Source organism: Triturus cristatus, chromosome 9, assembly GCF_964204655.1.
Source record: "Triturus cristatus chromosome 9, aTriCri1.1, whole genome shotgun sequence".
Taxonomy (NCBI): Eukaryota; Metazoa; Chordata; class Amphibia; order Caudata; family Salamandridae; genus Triturus; species Triturus cristatus.
Genome location: NC_140592.1, coordinates 236,447,983 through 236,466,911, shown reverse-complemented (window position 1 = coordinate 236,466,911; position 18,929 = coordinate 236,447,983). Strand labels below are relative to the sequence as shown.

At 44.1% G+C, this 18,929-nt stretch overlaps 1 protein-coding gene across 1 annotated transcript in view; it reads right to left on the bottom strand.

The window, feature by feature from the left end:
• Positions 1–18,929, bottom strand: part of NUP210 (nucleoporin 210) — a 451,814-nt gene that overhangs the window by 17,437 nt on the left and 415,448 nt on the right. The window contains exons 38-39 of the mRNA XM_085624815.1: positions 9,761–9,868; positions 9,574–9,657 (exon numbers count right to left, since the gene is read on the bottom strand). Of these exons, the coding sequence (XP_085480941.1) occupies positions 9,574–9,657; positions 9,761–9,868 (192 nt within the window). The remainder of the gene's footprint in view (positions 1–9,573; positions 9,658–9,760; positions 9,869–18,929) is intronic.

Genomic DNA, 18,929 nt, shown 5'->3' with positions numbered 1-18,929 from the left:
GTGACTGGTAGTTGAAACCTGACTGCTGCACGTTGCATTAAATTGTGAAAGCCACCTATATCCTCTGGAGGAGAATCCGATGGTTGCGGAATAGGTGGAGAAGGCATGGGAATAATGTAATCATCCCAAGGATCCAGATTGGTGTCTTTATCCGGTACTTCACCTTCTTCGATATCTTCCTCATCAGAGGAAATGGTATCATGGTGCGATTGTGTCCCCGAACCAGCAGGGTGAAGCGGCGAATTTGGAATGTCCGTGTGTGACTCTTCCGTCGGTTGTAAATTAGGAAGAGGTTGTTGTGGAGGAAAGCGTTGGCGGTAATCCGCCAGCATGGCCTGAAGGTCCTGAATCAGTGTAGGCGGGAGGTGACTCGATTCTCTACGATCCCAATCCCCTGAGGGATGCCTGTAAACTGGTGCAGCAAGGCCTTCTTGATACGCATGCTCATGGTAGTCATCCTCCTCATCCACCTCTTGACACTTAATATGCAACTCCGAGGGGTGCCTAGCTATCCCGAAAGGACCCTCATCATCCTCCTCTTCAAAATCATCACCTTCCGTATAGGAGTCCAGGATATGCGAAGGCAGCAAAAGAGAAATATTGCTGTAATCCCGTTTATGAAAAGTTTTTAGCTGAATATGCGTGTACGCAATAGGCATAACATGGGTAGTTGGTGGAATCGCTTTAAGGAAACCTCTCGTCGACGGGCTTCCTCTCATCGACGGACTTGCTGTCTTTTGAGGCGTCGACGGGATTGTCATTGTCGTCGACTGGAGCGTCATTGTCGACGAGGTCTTCGCCGTCGACGGGATCGTCATCGTCGACGAGGTCTTCGCCGTCGACGGAATAGTCGTCGTCGACGGGGTCTTCGCCGTCGACGGGATCGTCATTGTCGACGAGGTCTTCGCCGTCGACGGAATAGTCGTCGTCGACGGGGTCTTCGTCGTCGACGGGGTCTTCGTCGTCGACGGGGTCTTCGTCGTCGACGGGGTCTTCGTCGTCGACGGGGTCTTCGTCGTCGACGGGGTTTTCGTCGTCGACGGGGTTTTCGTCGTCGATGTTGTCATCGACGATGTTGACAGAACTTCCTTCATGCTCGACGTCGACGCAATTGTCGACGGAGTCTTAGACGTCCTAGGAGACATGATAGGTGACGATATCGAAGTAGTGGAGACTGTAGCCGTCGACAGAGGAGCAACAGAAGTCACAGAGATTGTATAAGATGATCCCACTGACAAAGTCTTAACCTGAGATTTACTCACGGTTTTTGTAGTTCAAGACTTCTTGGATCTGTCAGAGTCTTGTGACTTCTGTGAATGGTCAGAAGTTACATGAGAGGCCTTATGATGTTTTCTCTCTTCACTGGAAGAACTATCAATTGATCTAGCTCTCTTACTAGATGTCGAGGCCCTGTCATCCTCCTCAGCCGAGGAAGATTTCAACCATAACAATACTCTTGCCTCTCTGTCCCTTAAGGTCTTAGGAGGGAAAGTCCGGCAAATTCTACAGTCCTTAGCAACATACTTAGGATGTAGACAATAAATACACTCCTCATGCTGGTCATCTACATGGACCCTCTTCTTATCACAGGTCCTGCAGGGTCTAAACAAAGCTTTTTTGTCAGACATGACTGAAGAAAAGAAGAAACTGAGTAGGCACTCAGGGAGACTCCCTTCCACACGACGTGCGGTGAAAATCTGAGGAGAGCAGGCTCTGCTGAGAGGGTTCTAGAAGGGTGCTGATGTCTGATTGGTTGCTACCAATTCTTGGGTTATTTTACATAACGAAGTAGATAGGCTTCTAAGATATAGGCCTTAGGGCCTTTTTTCTTTGGGCCTACTACTACTACTACTACTACTAATTATTTTTTGGCACTACTTTTTTATCTACCGAGACTCCCGCCTCGGCGACGGGGAATGATTCAGGCATGTGAATCTATGAAAGATACCCCAATACTGGATAAGTTAAGGTTCGCCTTACTGGTCGAGGCAGGTACAATTATGCTTATTCCAGGTCACATGGCATCGGGCCACCTGCCTAGTCATAGGTATCATGGCCACTTACCGATTCAAAGGCATGCAAGAACATGGTTTCGACCAGGTAGCCTCCAGAGTATCTGTGAGGGGGTTATTACATGGAAGTAAGGGGTCAGGCGTTGCTGTCCCAGGTTGTAGAACTTCCATTAAAACATTTGTTTTAGTCTCAGTGGAAGGCAGCTGTAATTCTAGCACTCTGGCTGCCCTCTGAACCACCACTGCCAATGAGGCAGTTTTTTCACTGGTGGCCTATGTGGTAAGTCATTCTTTGTCTCATGGGAGGTATCAAGCCCACTGGCAGTCTGCAAGTCAAGCTATATGGCCTCATCAGTTAAATTAGGGGAATCAGGATCTCCTCCTCACCATCAATATCCTTGGCTTCACCCTGCTCTGGAACAGGATCAGAGCCAGATATATAAAGAACCCTCTCTTGATAGTTACTATGCTGCAGAAGTACAGAATTAGAGTCAGGGTGCATGACAATGCATGACAATGGGTTGCAGCTTCGGAATCTCATAGCATGACATTAGTCAAGCTCAGGTTAATATCTGTTCAGATAGGACATGGGTGTTGGCACTGGATAATCCACCAAGCGGTGTTGGGGTGGCAGGAATCGACATGGATCATGGGGCCGGAGTAGAATCGTGTACAATAATTCATATGACCCAGTAATGGGTACTAAGGGGGGGAATATAATTCCCTAGCCAACTGTAAAAGAGTTTGGAATTATCGGAAACTGACTACGTCTGAAGCAGAACTCTGGACCCATGTCAGACGGCACAGAAAGAAAGGATTAGAAGTCAGTGTGCATGTGTAGCACTGGGATTGGGCTCTGCTCTTAGTTCCACATTGCCTCAAAAGTGGCAGAGCAAATGTGGAGCTGCATGATACATAGATTGCAGAAGCTCCGCTATGAAAAATCTCCGGATACAGCCTGGTGCCTTTGGGATATTCTGAGGTGAAGAATCTGCAGAAAGAATTATCCATCAGAAACATGGATTGACCGTTAACCAGTAGTTCTACGCCCTTCAAAACCTTAGGTGGACTAGTAGGGTTTGTGCCCAAGGGATTCTACTCTGAACTGTGGCCAACAGGATACAGTGACCTGTAAGTGGACTGTTTAAGACACTGGGTTTCTGGATGTAGTGGGGGATGAATGCACAGTAGAATTATTCAATGTGGTGTGGCAAAGTGGGATCTTGGAGATTCTATTACTATGAATTCCAGTAAGCACCAGCCATTTCAATAAAACATTATCAGTCCCCTCTGAACAGATGCTCTAATGCCTGCACCCCAAGAGGAAGGGGCAGGATTCAAGATGTTCCTTTTCTTATTTTCGAGGGTCTCATTAGACATTTATCCGCTATCGTGCTTTAAGATGGTAAGCTAACTTGGAAAATCCATCAGCTCCATTCAGATTAGAAATAATTTTGCTAGTACCACCCAGAAATCTGATATCACACAGCCATACAAAATGCACAGCCCCATATTCTAACTCCTTCAGACAAGTGCTGAACTCCTATTAGCTGGCCCATGCTCCTTCCCCTCAGTCGGCATGTCAGGAAGGGCAGACAGTCTTCTATATTCTTTAGGTTTGTGCTATGGTACTCAAATGAATTAAGTCTAATCTGCATTCATGGCAGAACCTTGTATTTACAGTGAAATTGTTCCATGTGACAAGGGTTGAACAGTCCTTTTTGTGTACCTGCTTTAGAGGCTTTTATCACCTCACTCTGCCGCCCAGCTTTCGTTTAAACTACAAGGGGGCATGTAAACATGCACATTCATAGTCATAGTCTCCAGGGCCCATCTTCTTCATTAGTTCAACGCATTCCTACTCAGTTATCCTCAACTCTTTGCTCTTCATTCATCATCTGATTGCAATGTTATTTATTGGGTATTAGCCAGGAACCAAGGAATTCGTACAGTAACCGCAGAAGACAACAACCGTATCCATGGCAGGAGGAGGGGTTCAAATTGAGGAACACAGTTTACTGAATTGGCCACAACTACTATTGCTATTCAGGAGTTTATTTTGGCATTGGATGGTCAGCTTGGGTTGGTCCAAAATGATAATTTCGTAGGCAGAAATATACAAACTGCCTGGTGGTGAAAGGTCAAAGTCTCAAGTGAATCTGGCTTATATCTTATGTTTGCATGAGAGTTTTACAAAGAAAGATAAAAAAATCATCAGGTAGAACGTGACCGCTGGGTGTTGCTCTCCTCCTAGAGGATATTTCCTCAGAAAGGACTGTTTTTCAAATGTGTGTGGCACTCAACTATCCCTGCTTTGATCTGTTTACTTCCTGTAAGGATGCTCTTTTCATACCACCCTCTCAAGCCACAGAGGGGTGTGTGATGGGTGGACCCTCAGATTGCAGGGTAATCAGTTTGCTTCCTCCACCCCATTTCACAGAGATGCAAGGGTACTTTACAATCAGAAGGAACTAATGTAGGTGGTTCTCATTATTGACTTGTAGATCAGAATTGAAAAAGGCCCCCGTCTCAAGGTTGCTATCTAGGTTAATATTTTACTTGAAGTGTTCTACTGGTTACAAAGGTCAGGCTAGATAGCTGAAGTGATGAGGTGGATATGGCTAGCCTACACATACCCCAATGGCAGTCTGACTGTATTCCCTCAAGACATTTTCTGCTCAAACCAGGATCTTAATAGTGAACATTATGCAAAATGCATGCATGAAAAACAAAGTATGAAAAATATTGAAAACCCAATAATTCATGATTTCCACAAGACTACACTCACTGGTGAGGTGGCAGAGGCTGAGAAATAAATTGGTCACATGTCCTCTTCCCTGTTGAGCTTTCTGCCTTTCTATACACAGATGTTGGTTTGCTATGGGGGGTGTCGTATCGGGGTTAGAGTTATAATCCTCACTAGAAATGCACTAGATACTAAGTAAAGTAATCGGATTAGTTGCTCTATGGGCCAGATGTACAAAGAATAGGAATAGCAAATTCCAAATCGTGATTTTATCCGAATCGCTATTTGGAAATCGCTATTCCTCATGTATGGAACCTTTTGATTCATTCTTGCGATTCCTATTGGGTTGAAATCCGACCTACTTCGCGAATATTAATGAGGTAGGTTGTAATTCTCACCCATTAGCAATGCCTGCCAACACAGGGATGGTGGTGTGCTAAGGTCAGAAGTGACCATGCCTGTGATCGCCTTTGAATAGAGGTTTTTTGTTGAAATGTAACCTGTTTCCCTTAAAGGAAAACAGTATGCGTTCCAACAATAAAAAATGATTTTTTTTGTTTTCACTTTAGAGCAGGCAGTGGTCCATGGGACCATGGCCTGCTCTTGAAACATGTTTTCCCAACATTCACTAAGGGCAAGGGGCCCCAAGGAGACCCTTCCAATCTGCGAATGCATTACCACCAACCTTGAGGTGGTGGTAAAATATCAAGGTTTGAAACCGCATTTCAGTTGCGAAACCTTGATACATAGCACTGAAAATCATTATTTTTAAGGGACACCCTAAACATTCCCCTTCCAAATGGCGATTCTACACCTAAACTGCTATTCTGGAGAATCAGTTTGGATGTTTGTACATTTGGAAAAGCATTTTTGTGGTTGCAAACAGTACGATTCGTAAATCAGGTCATATGCGATGGCAACATTTCTTGATACACGTGGCCCTATGATCTTTGGGCTCATCAAAAGGACACAAGCACATTTTCAGTGATCCTTTGACAGTGGGTGTTGGAATTGTCAGTATCCGCCCAGAGGGCACAGAAGAGATCATTTAGATCAATAACAATCATGTACTGGCACAGACATGTCATTCTTCTTTTGCAGTGTATCCTTCACAACCCCTGACCTCTCCCAGATTATAGTTTTTTACCATCTCGGACCCTGCCACTGGTCTTATGTATTCAGATACAAAAAGGAAATGGAGAGCCAGTAGCAGGTTTCACTCCTGGAACTAAAAACTAAGCTTTTCAGTACACACTTTGATTAGATTTTTTTCATTTGTAAAGCGCACAAATACCCTTAGGTGTCTAGGCTCTGCTTCTGCAAAAGGTGAGATACAGAAGAGTAAAAAGGTACATATTTAGTTGTTAAAAAGCCAGGTTTTTAATGATTTCCTACAAGAACATAAATTAGGACTATCTTTTAGAGTGAGGAGAAGTGAATCCTACAATTCCGCTGTTCCTACAATGAAGCTTCTCCTGCTCCAGTGGGCTCTTGTGGTTCTGGGGACCACTAGGAGCCTGGCAGTAGCCGATCTTAGATTTATTGATTGGGTAATACAGAAGACAGATGGCTCAGATAGTCTGGACCAACATTATGCAGCGCTTTAAAGGCTATGCATAATAATTTGAATGTCATTTTTTTGTCAATTGGGAGCCAGTGTAGCCAAGCCCTGGGATACAGATTGGTGCTTAGGAATGCCCAGGAGCAGGTGTGCCTATGCATTGCGTAGCATCTGTAGTTTCTGCAGAAATCTTTCCTGAATATTTAGAAACACATTTAAATAATCAAGTTTGGACAGTTGCAGGGCAGCCACCACTGCCTTCTGGAGATCATGTGGGATAAAGGGACAAATCTTCCTAAACATCTTTCGGTCAAAAAAGGCTGATGAGACCAGTGCATTAATCAGATCTTTAAAGGTCAGCCTGTTGTACAAAATTATCCCTAGATGCCACACCTTACTCACTGGTACTGGTAAGGATGCCATGTCCATGGGCCACCAGCTAGATGACCAAAATGAGGTATTGTCCAGGAGGAGAACTTTTGTTTTCTTGGAGTTGGGTATTAAACACCACCATGAAAAGGGCGTCGGAAAGGCAGGTATTGAACCAATAAAGCATGGCTCTAGGGTGAAAATGCCCTTGTGTCACGTGGCTGGTGCTAAGCTGGGGGCCTTCAATGTCGTCATGTCGGTGCACACACTGTTTTCCTTGCATGACATGGTGCGAGGAAACAGTGCGCCCGACCAACTGGAGGCTCCGCAGTATGGCCGGCATTGGCTGCAGGCTCTTTCCTAGAGCTGCATCATGCCGTCGCCATGACTGCGCTGCCAACAATCCACCAGCCTGGCAGGAATGTCATAATGCGGCAGTCTGGATGCCACCGGCTTAGCGGTTCAACAAACAAATGATGGACGGAATGCTGACAATGCAGACATTCTCCCCCAGTCAAGAGATCTGGGTTAAATCCATCGTTCTTTTGCCCACTACACCACCCCAGTTTAGACATGGCCATATGCAAATCAGTCTTGACCCTGTGCCTCATGGGAACAGTCCAGCCCGAACTGCCAAGCCATGTCTTCCCTGGACCGGAATCAAGCATCCTAGGACCGGTTTCTGGCTATCAGCCGTCATCAGCCAGGATAGCTTGACTCCAGTGGCGTAGTGAGCACGGGTCCCACGTCTGGGAATACCCATCCCACTTAGGGCGAAAAGCGTTACAACAAACAAATGGACGGAATGCTGACAATGCAGACATTCTCCCCCAGTCAAGAGATCTGGGTTAAATCCATCGTTCTTTTGCCCACTACACCACCCCAGTTTAGACATGGCCATATGCAAATCAGTCTTGACCCTGTGCCTCATGGGAACAGTCCAGCCCGAACTGCCAAGCCATATCTTCCCTGGACCGGAATCAAGCATCCTAGCGGTGTTCTCCCGACTGCCGCTGCTGTGGGCTGGTGGTGTGACCACCAAAGTCGAGAGCAGCCCCTAAGATGCATTCAAAGCTGTGTGTGGGTCTAACTACTGAAAAAGTCAATGCTTGCTACAGCTTAGGATTCAGGTGCATTGGCAGAACAGTCGGCGTCTCTTTCAGAACAGCAGCAAGTGCTGCAGCTCTGGACTGAAGTGTATGTTGATCCCACCTCTGAAATATCAAGCGGTGCATAATCTCATCATTAAAATGCATTTGCACTGCTGTGTTCAAGTCTCAGTATTAGAAAAGCTCAAGAGAGGGAAATCTTGGTGCTGGAATAATGGGACAATCTGTTGCTGTTGAAGGCGAAGTTGAATTGGAAGAGCGATTTGTAGGTGTAAATTCTAGGAAAGAAGTGAGTGCTAACTCAGGGCTGAGATATACTGACAGAGAAGCGAGTGTGTGTCAGTGCTGTTACACGAATAAATGCCACAGCCAGGTTTTTAGGTACAGCGGCAGAGCCGTTTCTGGAAAATAGTGCAGAGAGATCAGTAGGAATTGCAGGTCAGGGTCGAGGAGCACCGTTAGAAATGCACCTATAACCAATAAAGTAGAAGCAGAGAAATTTGGAGGAAGGGTCTCCGGTACAAGGGAACAACTGTGTCTGATCTTTGTGTTAAAACAGAACTCAGAACAATTTATTTGAGGGGGTAGCCTTCTGTGAATTCTGTAAACTGACTACTTGGTACCGAATCCCAATAATAAATCCTTTATTATATCTTTAAAGCACCATCAAACAATTTAACATCATTCATTTGACTGCTGTTCGTCATAACATAACGTGTATTTGTAAAGCGCACATTCACCCAAGGGTATCTTGGTGCTGAATGCCAGTTTATTGTTACCCAACTTAATGGTACTCATTTTATCGACCTCACAAGGATAAAAGGCTGAAAGGACCCGTCGGGATTTGAACCTGTGAGCATGCGGTCGAACACAAGCCCCTACATTGGATGCATTGGTCCATTAAGCCACCAGTCCCATGAAAAGTAATACTAGGTTTATCACTAATTTCTGAAATCCATGCCTCTCTCAACTTTTAAGAGGCCACAGTAGAATCTGAATCATCCCCACCCATCTCCAAAAGTCTAAATTGTACAATACTCTGTGTTTCTGATGTTTGCCCAAAGATGAACATAGCTTCTGTTCTTTACGTCACTGGTTTGTGTTGCTGGGTTTGCCCAGCCCACAGGGGTGCAGATCCTTGGCACTTGAGGACACTTCTTTCAGAGGCTTTTTTTTATCTCCTTCTGCAACACGGAAATCTCTCTCTCGGGTACTGTGGAGACCCTGAAGTACTGAATTATTTTATTTAAGGACCCCTTCCTAAATGCCTGCAAAACATCTTGCTGTTCTGAAAATTTCCTGGCTCTATTTTATTTTACAGCTTCCTTCGGGCAGCAGCACAGCAAATCTCTGGCGACCAAGCCCACCTTGGGATGGTCCAGCCTGCTTGCTTCAAGCAGGTTTCCACATGCCACTGGTTTAAAAAAATCACCAACAACCACTGATGAACAGGGCTTCCTAGGGTGCTTTTTGGCAGGACATAAAGGGTGTAGAATCAGGCAGCCAGATAGAACCTTAATCTACAGAAATAAGACCAGATAAAACCTCCCTTGAAATTGCTCTATTGGATTAACTATAAGATTACTTGCAGCATGCATTTATGAATACAAAGACCTGGGCTAATTACAAAATCTGAAGCCACACTACACTTTTGCTAGAGCCCTTATGCCCAGCCGCCACTTCTGATTATTACCATTTAGGAGAACATGTTGTGCATTATAAGAACAAAGAAATAAATAAAATATGGCTTCAATGTAGGTACGGGATGACACTTACTGTTGTTAACTGGCTGCGGTGGTGTACGTGGATAAAATGCTGGGTGTGGAACTGGATCTCTTGGTGCAAAGGCCGCATGGTATGCTGATGAAAATTCAAATATATTTTAGCTGCAGTAAACCAACAGAGTGCAATCTTCAAACCTTGGTTAGTAGTTATACACAGGGTTATTTGGACACATTCTTACCTATGAACAAGATGGCTGTTCCTGCCAGCATTGCAAAAAGAGTGAAGAACATCACTTGGTAGGAATCGAGGAAATGTTGAAACAGTCCATATCTTTCTGTTGACCCAACTGAAAAGAGAGATACAGTTAAACGCAGAAACTGTCTTAAGCGCTTGAAATACTAGAGTAGCATGATAAAAAGAATAGCATAAAGTTTGCCTTCTACTAATTAAGAGTGAATACATTTAACACAAGTTTTTCATGCTATGACCTTTACATTCTGCTTGTTCGAGCAAAGTATTTTAATTTCTGTGCATCTACATTGGCAGATATTCATCTTATAGCGGTAGTTCCTATGACACAGTAGCCCAGAGGACGGTATGCACACTACATGCACACTACTTCCGAGCTACCAGCAAGTACGTTTAATAGATTTCTTGGGATTGCTCCATTGTGATACCGCTGGTGGGTACTGACAGAATCTAAAGTGTATGCACCGGTGGTTAGCCTCTTTGGCCCAGTTATCTTATATGAGCAGCATTCAAAGCATCACACGGACCATTCATACTTTAACTTTGCTTTACCTACACTTTTTGGAGAAAGGCAGAGTCCAAGGACCAAATGAAGGTTTCAACTACTGTTGGAAAATTTTATTTTGCATATGGGCAGACCAGACGTACCTCAAGAACTTCTAGCCAATCTCACTGCTTCCTTTTGCCGCCAAAGTCACCGAAAAGGCCGTCAACACCCAGCTAGCACACTTCATAGAAACCAACAGCATCCTAGACAGCTCTCAATCTGGATTCCGCTGCAACTAAAGCACTGAGATAGCCCACCCCGCTGCCACCGACGACATACGAGCCCTCCTTGACCAAGGCCACAGAGCAGCCCTCATCCTCCTCAACCTATTGACAGCCTTCCACACCGTGTCACACCGCACACTAGCCACCAGACTCCACGACGCCAGCTTCCAAGGAAAACTAGATAGGATCTTTCCTCTCAAGCATAACACAGAGAATAAGACTACTGCCCTTCTTCTCAGAACTGACAGAGATCAGATGCTGAGTATCCCAAGAATCCTCCCTCAGCCCCACACTTATCAACATCTACATGGCCCCCCCCTCACCACCATAGTCAGAAACCACAAGCTCAACATCGTCTCCAAAGCCGATGACACCTAGCTCATCCTCTCCCTCACCAAGGAACCCGATATCACAAGGCGGAACTTCCGAGAAGGGATGAAAGCTGTTGCGACCTGGATGAGCAACAGCTGCCTGCAGCTCAACTCAGAGAAAACAGAAGTCCTCATCCTCGGCATCCCCATCCACATTGGACAACACCTGGTGGCCCCCCGCCCTTGGAAGCCAACCCACCCCAATGGACCATGCACGTAAACTCGGCATTATACTCGACTCCTCACTCACCATAAATCGCCAGATCAACAGCGTATCCTCTGCCTGCTTCATCACCCTCTGCATACTCCGCAAGACGTTCAAGTGGATCCCCTCCGACTCCAGAAAAATCATCATCAAAGCACTCATAACCAGCAGACTGGACGCTCTCTACACCGGAATCATCATAAATCTCCTCTGCAAACTCCAGACCGTCCAGAACACCGCAGCCAGACTCATCATTGACATCCCATGACATGACCACATCACTCAACACCTCCGTGACCTCCACTGGCTCCCCGTTGAAAGTAGAATAACCTTCAAGCTGCTCACACACACCTACAAAGCCCTCCACAACACTGTTCCACAATACCTCAATGACCGAATCTTCTTCCACGCCCCCAAGAGAAACCTCTGCTCAGCCGATCTCGCCCTAGACACCGTCCCTCGTTTCTACGTTCGCCTACCTCGTAGCTAAGACATGGAACAAACTTCCCCCTCCAGCTCTGAAAAAGCCCGACACTGCACCAATTCAGAATAGACTCAAGACCTAGCTCTTCCAATGACCCCAACGGAGCTGCCCCCCCAGCGCCTTGAGACCCTCACGGGTGAGTAGTGCACTCTACAAACCCCGATTGATTGATTGATTGATGGTGGGTATGCAAATCTATTATGAAAAATCTGCACACACAGCTGAATAAAGGGAAGGACATTTAGTTTTCCCTTTACAGCCACGAAATTCATTCTGAGGTTAACATATTCAGTTCAAGAATTCCAATGCTTTGCCATTATATGGTCAGTTCTTGCCAAGTCGCCATATCAGTCACGGTGAATTGTGCTTTAACGAATGTCCCGCAACAGGTTTGAACACATGACACAGAATTGGCAAGATGTATTACTGTGAGTTACAGCGTCCGTTTGTAAGGTAACTTGGGAACATGAGGACTGTGTTCTTGTCCTGTAATGTAAGTTAAAGGGGGCGCTCAAGTAACCTATTGTGAATCTGGGCATCTATATTTAAGAGAAGAGTAGGGTTCTCAGTACAGCTCAATTGTACTCTCAATTTAGACTCAACAGTAAAATATCCAAGAGACACTGGATTGAGAAATTAAAAGAGTACTGTGATAGTAAAAAGAAAAAGAAAGCAAGGAGTGTAATAAAATTCAAATGCACTGAATGTATGTTTTTGGCAATTATATGTTGGTATTAACCCCTTCAGTGCCCATGACGAGCTGGACTCGTCATGGGCTGCGGTGGCGCTGTGCCCATGACGAGTCCAGCTCGTCATGAACTCCGCCCGCTAATGTTAAGCGCGGCACTGGGCGGGGAAAGGGGCGGGCATGCATAATGTTGATTGATTGATTATGAGATGTAAGCGGTCTGGTAAACAAATTAGTAATTAAAGCAAATTCAATTTGCAGATGTAAATAATTATGTGAACTACGTTTTTATTGTCAAGGCAAAATTGATGGTACAATTGACCCCTCTAGAGAACCCTTTATTGTTCTAGTCCTGGTCACAAATATGCCACTCTAAGAGCTCACTCAAGAGGGGCAGAGGAGAGTTTTTAATCTAACAAAGTATTATTTGCCTTTAGTAATGTTTTTTCGAATGTATTAATTCGTCTTCATGCCTTTGTCATATCTTATGGTACAGCTTTCAATCTGAAAAGCTTTGTACAATGAATACAAATGTAGAGACGAAAGTGGATGACTACCACAGCAGCTGTTCATTTGTGCCATTTTTCTTTTCCCCATAGCCGTTTCATTGGATTTCAACTTCCTGGAGTAGTTTGTGGGACTCCCAAATACTAGGCATCTCTCAAAATGTGGCGTGTTTCTGGGAATATCTCATACCATATGCCTTCCTGGTGGCCAGGGAGTTACTCAGGGTCAGGCAAGATCCATTTTCTATTGTAGGCCTGGTATCTGGAGCTCTGGTTATCTGAGACATTTAGCTTTCCACCTTCTAGTGAGTTTTGTCTGTGCAAATACACTCTGGAGAACTCTATTAGAGGCATCAGATTGGCTCACGTTATGAATGTACATCCCTGACATTTACAAAAAACCCATGCCTTAAGTGTATGCAATAGTACAGTTTGTAGAGCAACTTCTGCCTCCAACCTTAATGCCTACATTTTTCAGCATCAGACGTTATAGAACATTGGAAGCAGCATATAATATAGAAACTGAGGTGAATAAATCGCTCACAGAAGGAAGGGGAGCAATGTAATATCTGTAGAAGATCTAGTGCATCAGAAATAATCTATGAACTTAAAACTTGACTTAATAACTTATTAACTTACTATTAACTTGTTAAAAAATGAATATTAACTTCCTTCTTGCAGAGTCGTAATTTCCTGAGAGATTCCCACAGAGCGTAAGTAGAAGGAGGCGAAAGAAGACTAAGCAAGACTCGCTGCTAATTCACACAACAACTCTCTGGGGGAACGAAGAGTCCAAAGTGAGCCTTTTTATCCGCCAATGTGACTGGACGATACGGTTACATGTATTCATGGGTAGAGGGTCACATACTCATTGGGCTGATGTTCAAGTAAAACCGACCTAAAAGCTAAAGACTTACCCATCTTGGAAAGAGACCCAATATTTTCAATGACATCCTTCCTAGACAGCTCATACTGCAGTTCTATAAACATAGCAATCTACTTAAAGATGACTTTACAACGAATCAAAGATTTGTAGGTGGAGGGTGTTACCTACACTGATGGCAGATAAAAATATATGCATGCATGCATGCATGGTAGGATGTATGACTTGAACCCTCTGTATGGAAAAAAGGTCCGACTAGCCAATCAACCATGTTCATGATCTTGGAAAAGAGGGCTGTTCATATGCACAACTGTAGCTTGTGGCCAAACTTTATTTCTATTACTGTTTTAATATCCCCTATTATGTGAGCCTTCCATGTGATATTCACACACCCAGCAATGATCCTTGAAGGTTGGATAACATAGATGAAATGGACTTGATCTTATGCCCTGACAAGGAATGGTGCTGTGACGGAGGTGTCGCAAAAGTTGGAAGCTTGTGATGAAAGTACATGTGCTGGTACCCTGTGAACTTCTAGTGGTAGGCGAAAGGCACAATTAGCAGATGAGCACATTTACAGGAAATGTTAAATAGGTATACTTCATAACAGGAACTCAAATGTGTCTGTCCTCTGAACTACTTGGACAGGTTCAGTTACGAGGCAGAAGACAGCCAGAGAAAAAGGAATAGCTACACAGTACTGTACGAATCCAATTTAAACTACTTTGCTAAGTATTTAAGCCCATTATATTTTTGTTATCAGTGTAAAAAAAAAAAAAAAAAAAAAAAAAAAAAAAAAGAAGCACTGGCTCAAGCATATTCACCCACTATTTTGTGTGTCGCCTTCGAGTATCCTCACATTGTGGGAGTGAACCGGGCTGGCATGCTTCCCTGAGGGTGGACTGAAACAGAAAATATTATAAATGGTGGTAATGTTATCCAGAGGATTTCCCCAGTGGTCGTGAAGGACTGGCTCTAGCTTTCTACACCTTACTTTTCTGTTGTGAAGGTGAATGTCCTATTGTGGGCTCTGGGCTTGCTGTGCTTATAGATTCAAGCTATCCTCACCAATGAGGCTACAACTGCTGCTCCCATGTGCCACCCACCATCTCTAACATCTGGTAGCAAATAAGAAAAAAAAAACACTACAAACCACTCTATTATAAATTTGTAACGTAAGTTTTAAGTAACGCTTAAACTGAGGGATGCAATGTCGTGATGTGGCAATATTAAAAAGTGAAAGTACTGGGAATGCATCTGAAAGACTCTTTGGGCAATCCAGAGTTGTGCTGATTTTGTTGTTTCAGAGAGTTCGAGAGATGGAGGGGAGGGATACAGAATGGATCTGGTTTGTGCATCATAACTGAAGGGTAGCGAGCGATGGAGATGGCTTTGTTACTGTTTTAATATTAATGCACATTCCAGAGACCTGCCAGGCTTATCGAAAAGGTGAATAAGAGTCATGTGCAGTGAAGAGGGGCACTGCCCTTGACATGAGCAGAATGGAACACATCCAGCCAAGAAGTAATTTTAAAGAGGCTAAATACCAGTTTTAAAAGCACCCTAGAAGCTCTCCAATACTCAAGGAAAATTGTGGGGTCAAAAGACATCATATGGCTCAGAGACCTACATTTGGTTCAAAACCACGTTTCGAGGCATGAAGCGGTCAACCCGTTCAGGAGGAGGGAATATATGTAAGAGAGGAGCATCTTGGCTAATAGCTGGCCCTGTAACCAACTGTGTCCCCTTTTATTTGCCCCTCCTGGGTGATACAGACCTAGCTTCTGGGGAGAGGGCCAAGTCAGCCACTGCAACCCCCAATTGTTAGGGCAATGAATAACCAAGAGCTTGCACCACAGACCCTCTCAACCCAGAAACTCATCCCCACCGAACATGCTTACCCAACACAAATCTAGATTTGCGTACTCACTGTTAATCCTCACGTCACACTTTTTCCACAGCAAACAATACACATACACGTGGGTGACCTGCTCCCTGCTCCTCCTGTTTACCTCCTAAGCACAAGGCAAGAGGAGACATCACAGTGACTCCCTGAAAGCGAACACTTGAAGGAACAATGGAGGGGGCTCAAAGGCAAATCACCAGTATCACTCCATAAAAGAGAGACTTAACTGTGGCTGCACATCATAACAAAAGACGGGATTGGCCAGCGAAAGTAACAATGAAGTTGCATCAAATAGAGCTTGGGTGACACCAGATACGAAGGTCCAACCAAAGAAAAAGAGCACACCCTTTACAAACGATCACTAGTAAATTGCAATGCTCGTCTCTCCGCCATGGTCACTAACGTTGTCCCCCTAAATAAACACTGTCTCCACTCTTACAGCAAAAAAACAAAAAACAAAAACAAAAGGGGATACAACCTGTCCTAATTCAAATATAATGTGGATCAACAAGGGATGTCACAATAGGAGGACTATGGCACTCTAACACAGAGACAAGGAATTAATGTAATGGAAAATGGAGAGACTAACGTGAACACTGGCAGGAAGAGAATAGCACACACACCCGAGCTTGGAGACATAGAAAAACATGTATATTAAGGAACAGCCATACAAAAAATGTTTTTAGTCCGTTTTATACATTTAAAAAAAAAAAAATCATACATTTAATTGCCATCCAATCGCTGTAGTCTTTTTGTCAAGTTTTACATGATCTTGATGCTCAATTCAACCCCACACTTTGATCACAGAACAGTGCATGATCTGGCATACATTTTGGAACAAACAATAATCCTTTAGATGCCAAGTAGTCTGTTCTTACCCAATTCCGAAGAATAATTAGACTTCTTAAAATTGATTAACCATTGTGTTACAAGAAAATAGTGGAACGATGCAAGAGGCAGGCCTTGAAGAGCAACATAACTGAGCTGATGGTGACTGGTCCAGCAGTATTTTAAAGATGCTATGTCCTGTTGCAGGGATTCTGCTTAGGAACAGAACTATTCCTAGGACCACAGAACATCAGTGTGTAGGACCTAAGTCACCATACCACATGATTACAAATGGGCTCAAATCCAGACTAGCTTATAGTGTCTTATTTGTTCTCCTAACCTATCCAGAGAAACAAGCAAATCGGCACGCCAGAACACAACACTCTAGACCCTCTCAGGGATCGTGGTAGGAGGCCATCACCATTCGTTCTCTCTCTCATAAGTATCCACATTGAAAAGGAAAGAGACGCGAAGAACGATTACACTATTTATTGAAACTATTGTGCTCTATTTCCTAATAGCTGTGCTGTAATTAAAAAGACATATACAAGTCAGAAATGTGATTATCATAATCAACAGACTGTACACAATGAAAAATCCTTTTGTCGTGTAGTTTTCACCCTACGGTAGGAACTGCACGTTTGTGGACAGCATACCCGTTGGGATGGTGCTAGACTGATTCCATGCACCTCTTCCATATTTTATGTTGTCCTATAGGCCAGTTCCTACCATATGGTGGAAACTACACGACAAGGCTCCCTACGCTGTTGTCTAGTTTCCACCCTATGGTAGGAATTGCGCGTTAATAGGACAACATATCCTGAAGGGGTGCATGGAATCAATCTAGCACCATCCCAATGGTTATGCTGTTCACAAATGCACAGTTTCTACCGTAGGGTGGAAACAACATGACACTCATATTGAAAGACTGATTCGTCTAAGCCTACCCTTTCAATGGAGACACAGTGCTATATTATAGATCTCTGGGATTAGTGGGGAACCCCATACCTGGCATACATAGGTAGTTCTTCTATATCTCGGGCAGCTGATCTCTCCCTCTGGTCGGGACCTTTGCTCTGTGAGAATGTATCCTCTGTTTTCAAAACAACAAATCCCAGCTAATATAAGAACTGCATATTCAAAACAGCAGCTGGATTTTTCTGTTATGTCTAGATGTTAGTGTCTGATCACAGAAAAAAAAAACAGAGAACCGTGTTTTTGGCCTTGAATGAAATGTTCTGTCTGAATCCCAGCAGAAGTACTAAATAACAAAACATGTGCAGCCTCTTTGTATAATAAATTTATAACAGGAAAACAAGTGTGTTCTTTTGGAATGTGTGCAAAGCAAATGCTGGCTATTACGTGCAGTTGGGATAACAAAAGAGAGAAAACACAGTGGGCCTCTAGGAAATACACAACAGTCCTAAATACGAACTGTTCTGGATAAAAAACTGCTCGAGTAGGATCCTGCATAGTAGACAGTGTTGCTCTGGACCAAGATAACAGGTTATATCAGGCTCTCAAAGAAGTAAGTAAATATGAGGTAAGAAAATAAGAGTTTATCTCTGGAGGGGGTAGATCTAGCTTTGTGATCAGGGAACATTTTTGGAACAATTGCCTGCGAAGCTGAAGGACAGGTTTGTTTAACCAGCGACACAGTTACAAAACAATGGGCATTTCTGATGTCAACAGGCATGACATTGTGAAACAAATTAAGAGAGGAAAGCCCGAGAACATCTGGAGGAGATTTTTTGAAGAGTAGAAAGCTAGATTTTTATGTAGTATAAGTCTAGACAACCTTCATTGGCTTACATGACTTAAATTAATAATCCCAAATGCTCTCTTTTGTGGTAGTGTGGGCAAGCAGTTTAGGCTGATCAGAGGGTAGGGTTATGCATCTGTTGTACACACAGAGTCAATAACTGAGAGACACACTCAAGAAGAAACTCAAGACCAATTAAAAAATATACACTGATTTTTATATTATTTTAAGACACCAAGATTATTGCACTCAGGTACGTACTTTAGACATTATTATTTTTACAGTAGAAACAGTAGAAAATGACAGCTATCAGACTTGAGGCATGAGCCTCGAACGCGATAATTTTATCCTATGGGAGAAACCCTCACTGCATAGGGTCACTTGCAAATGACTTACAGGGCCTGTTCTTCTAGACTTAAGATAATTTGGGGCCAAGGTCCTTAGAAGCACCAGCAGTTTCAATTGCCCTGGTCGGTCTGGGTGCAGAAGTGCTGTTCACAAGGGTAGCATCGAGCGCTATCGCTGAAGTCAATGGGGAAAAGTACCTGTAAAAAAGGCTGCAAATGTGGACTGGGGGCAGAGTCCAGTAGAACCCAAAAGTGTGTGTGGGGGGGGGGGGGTCGGCTTTTTGGCAGGCGGGTCGTTTGCGTAAGAGGCTCACTTCTTGAGTCGACCTGGTGATGGGGACAGAACAGGACAGCAGAGCCACTCTCTGTGCTGGCCTCAGTGATGCTGACGTCACTTGTTCGGTCAG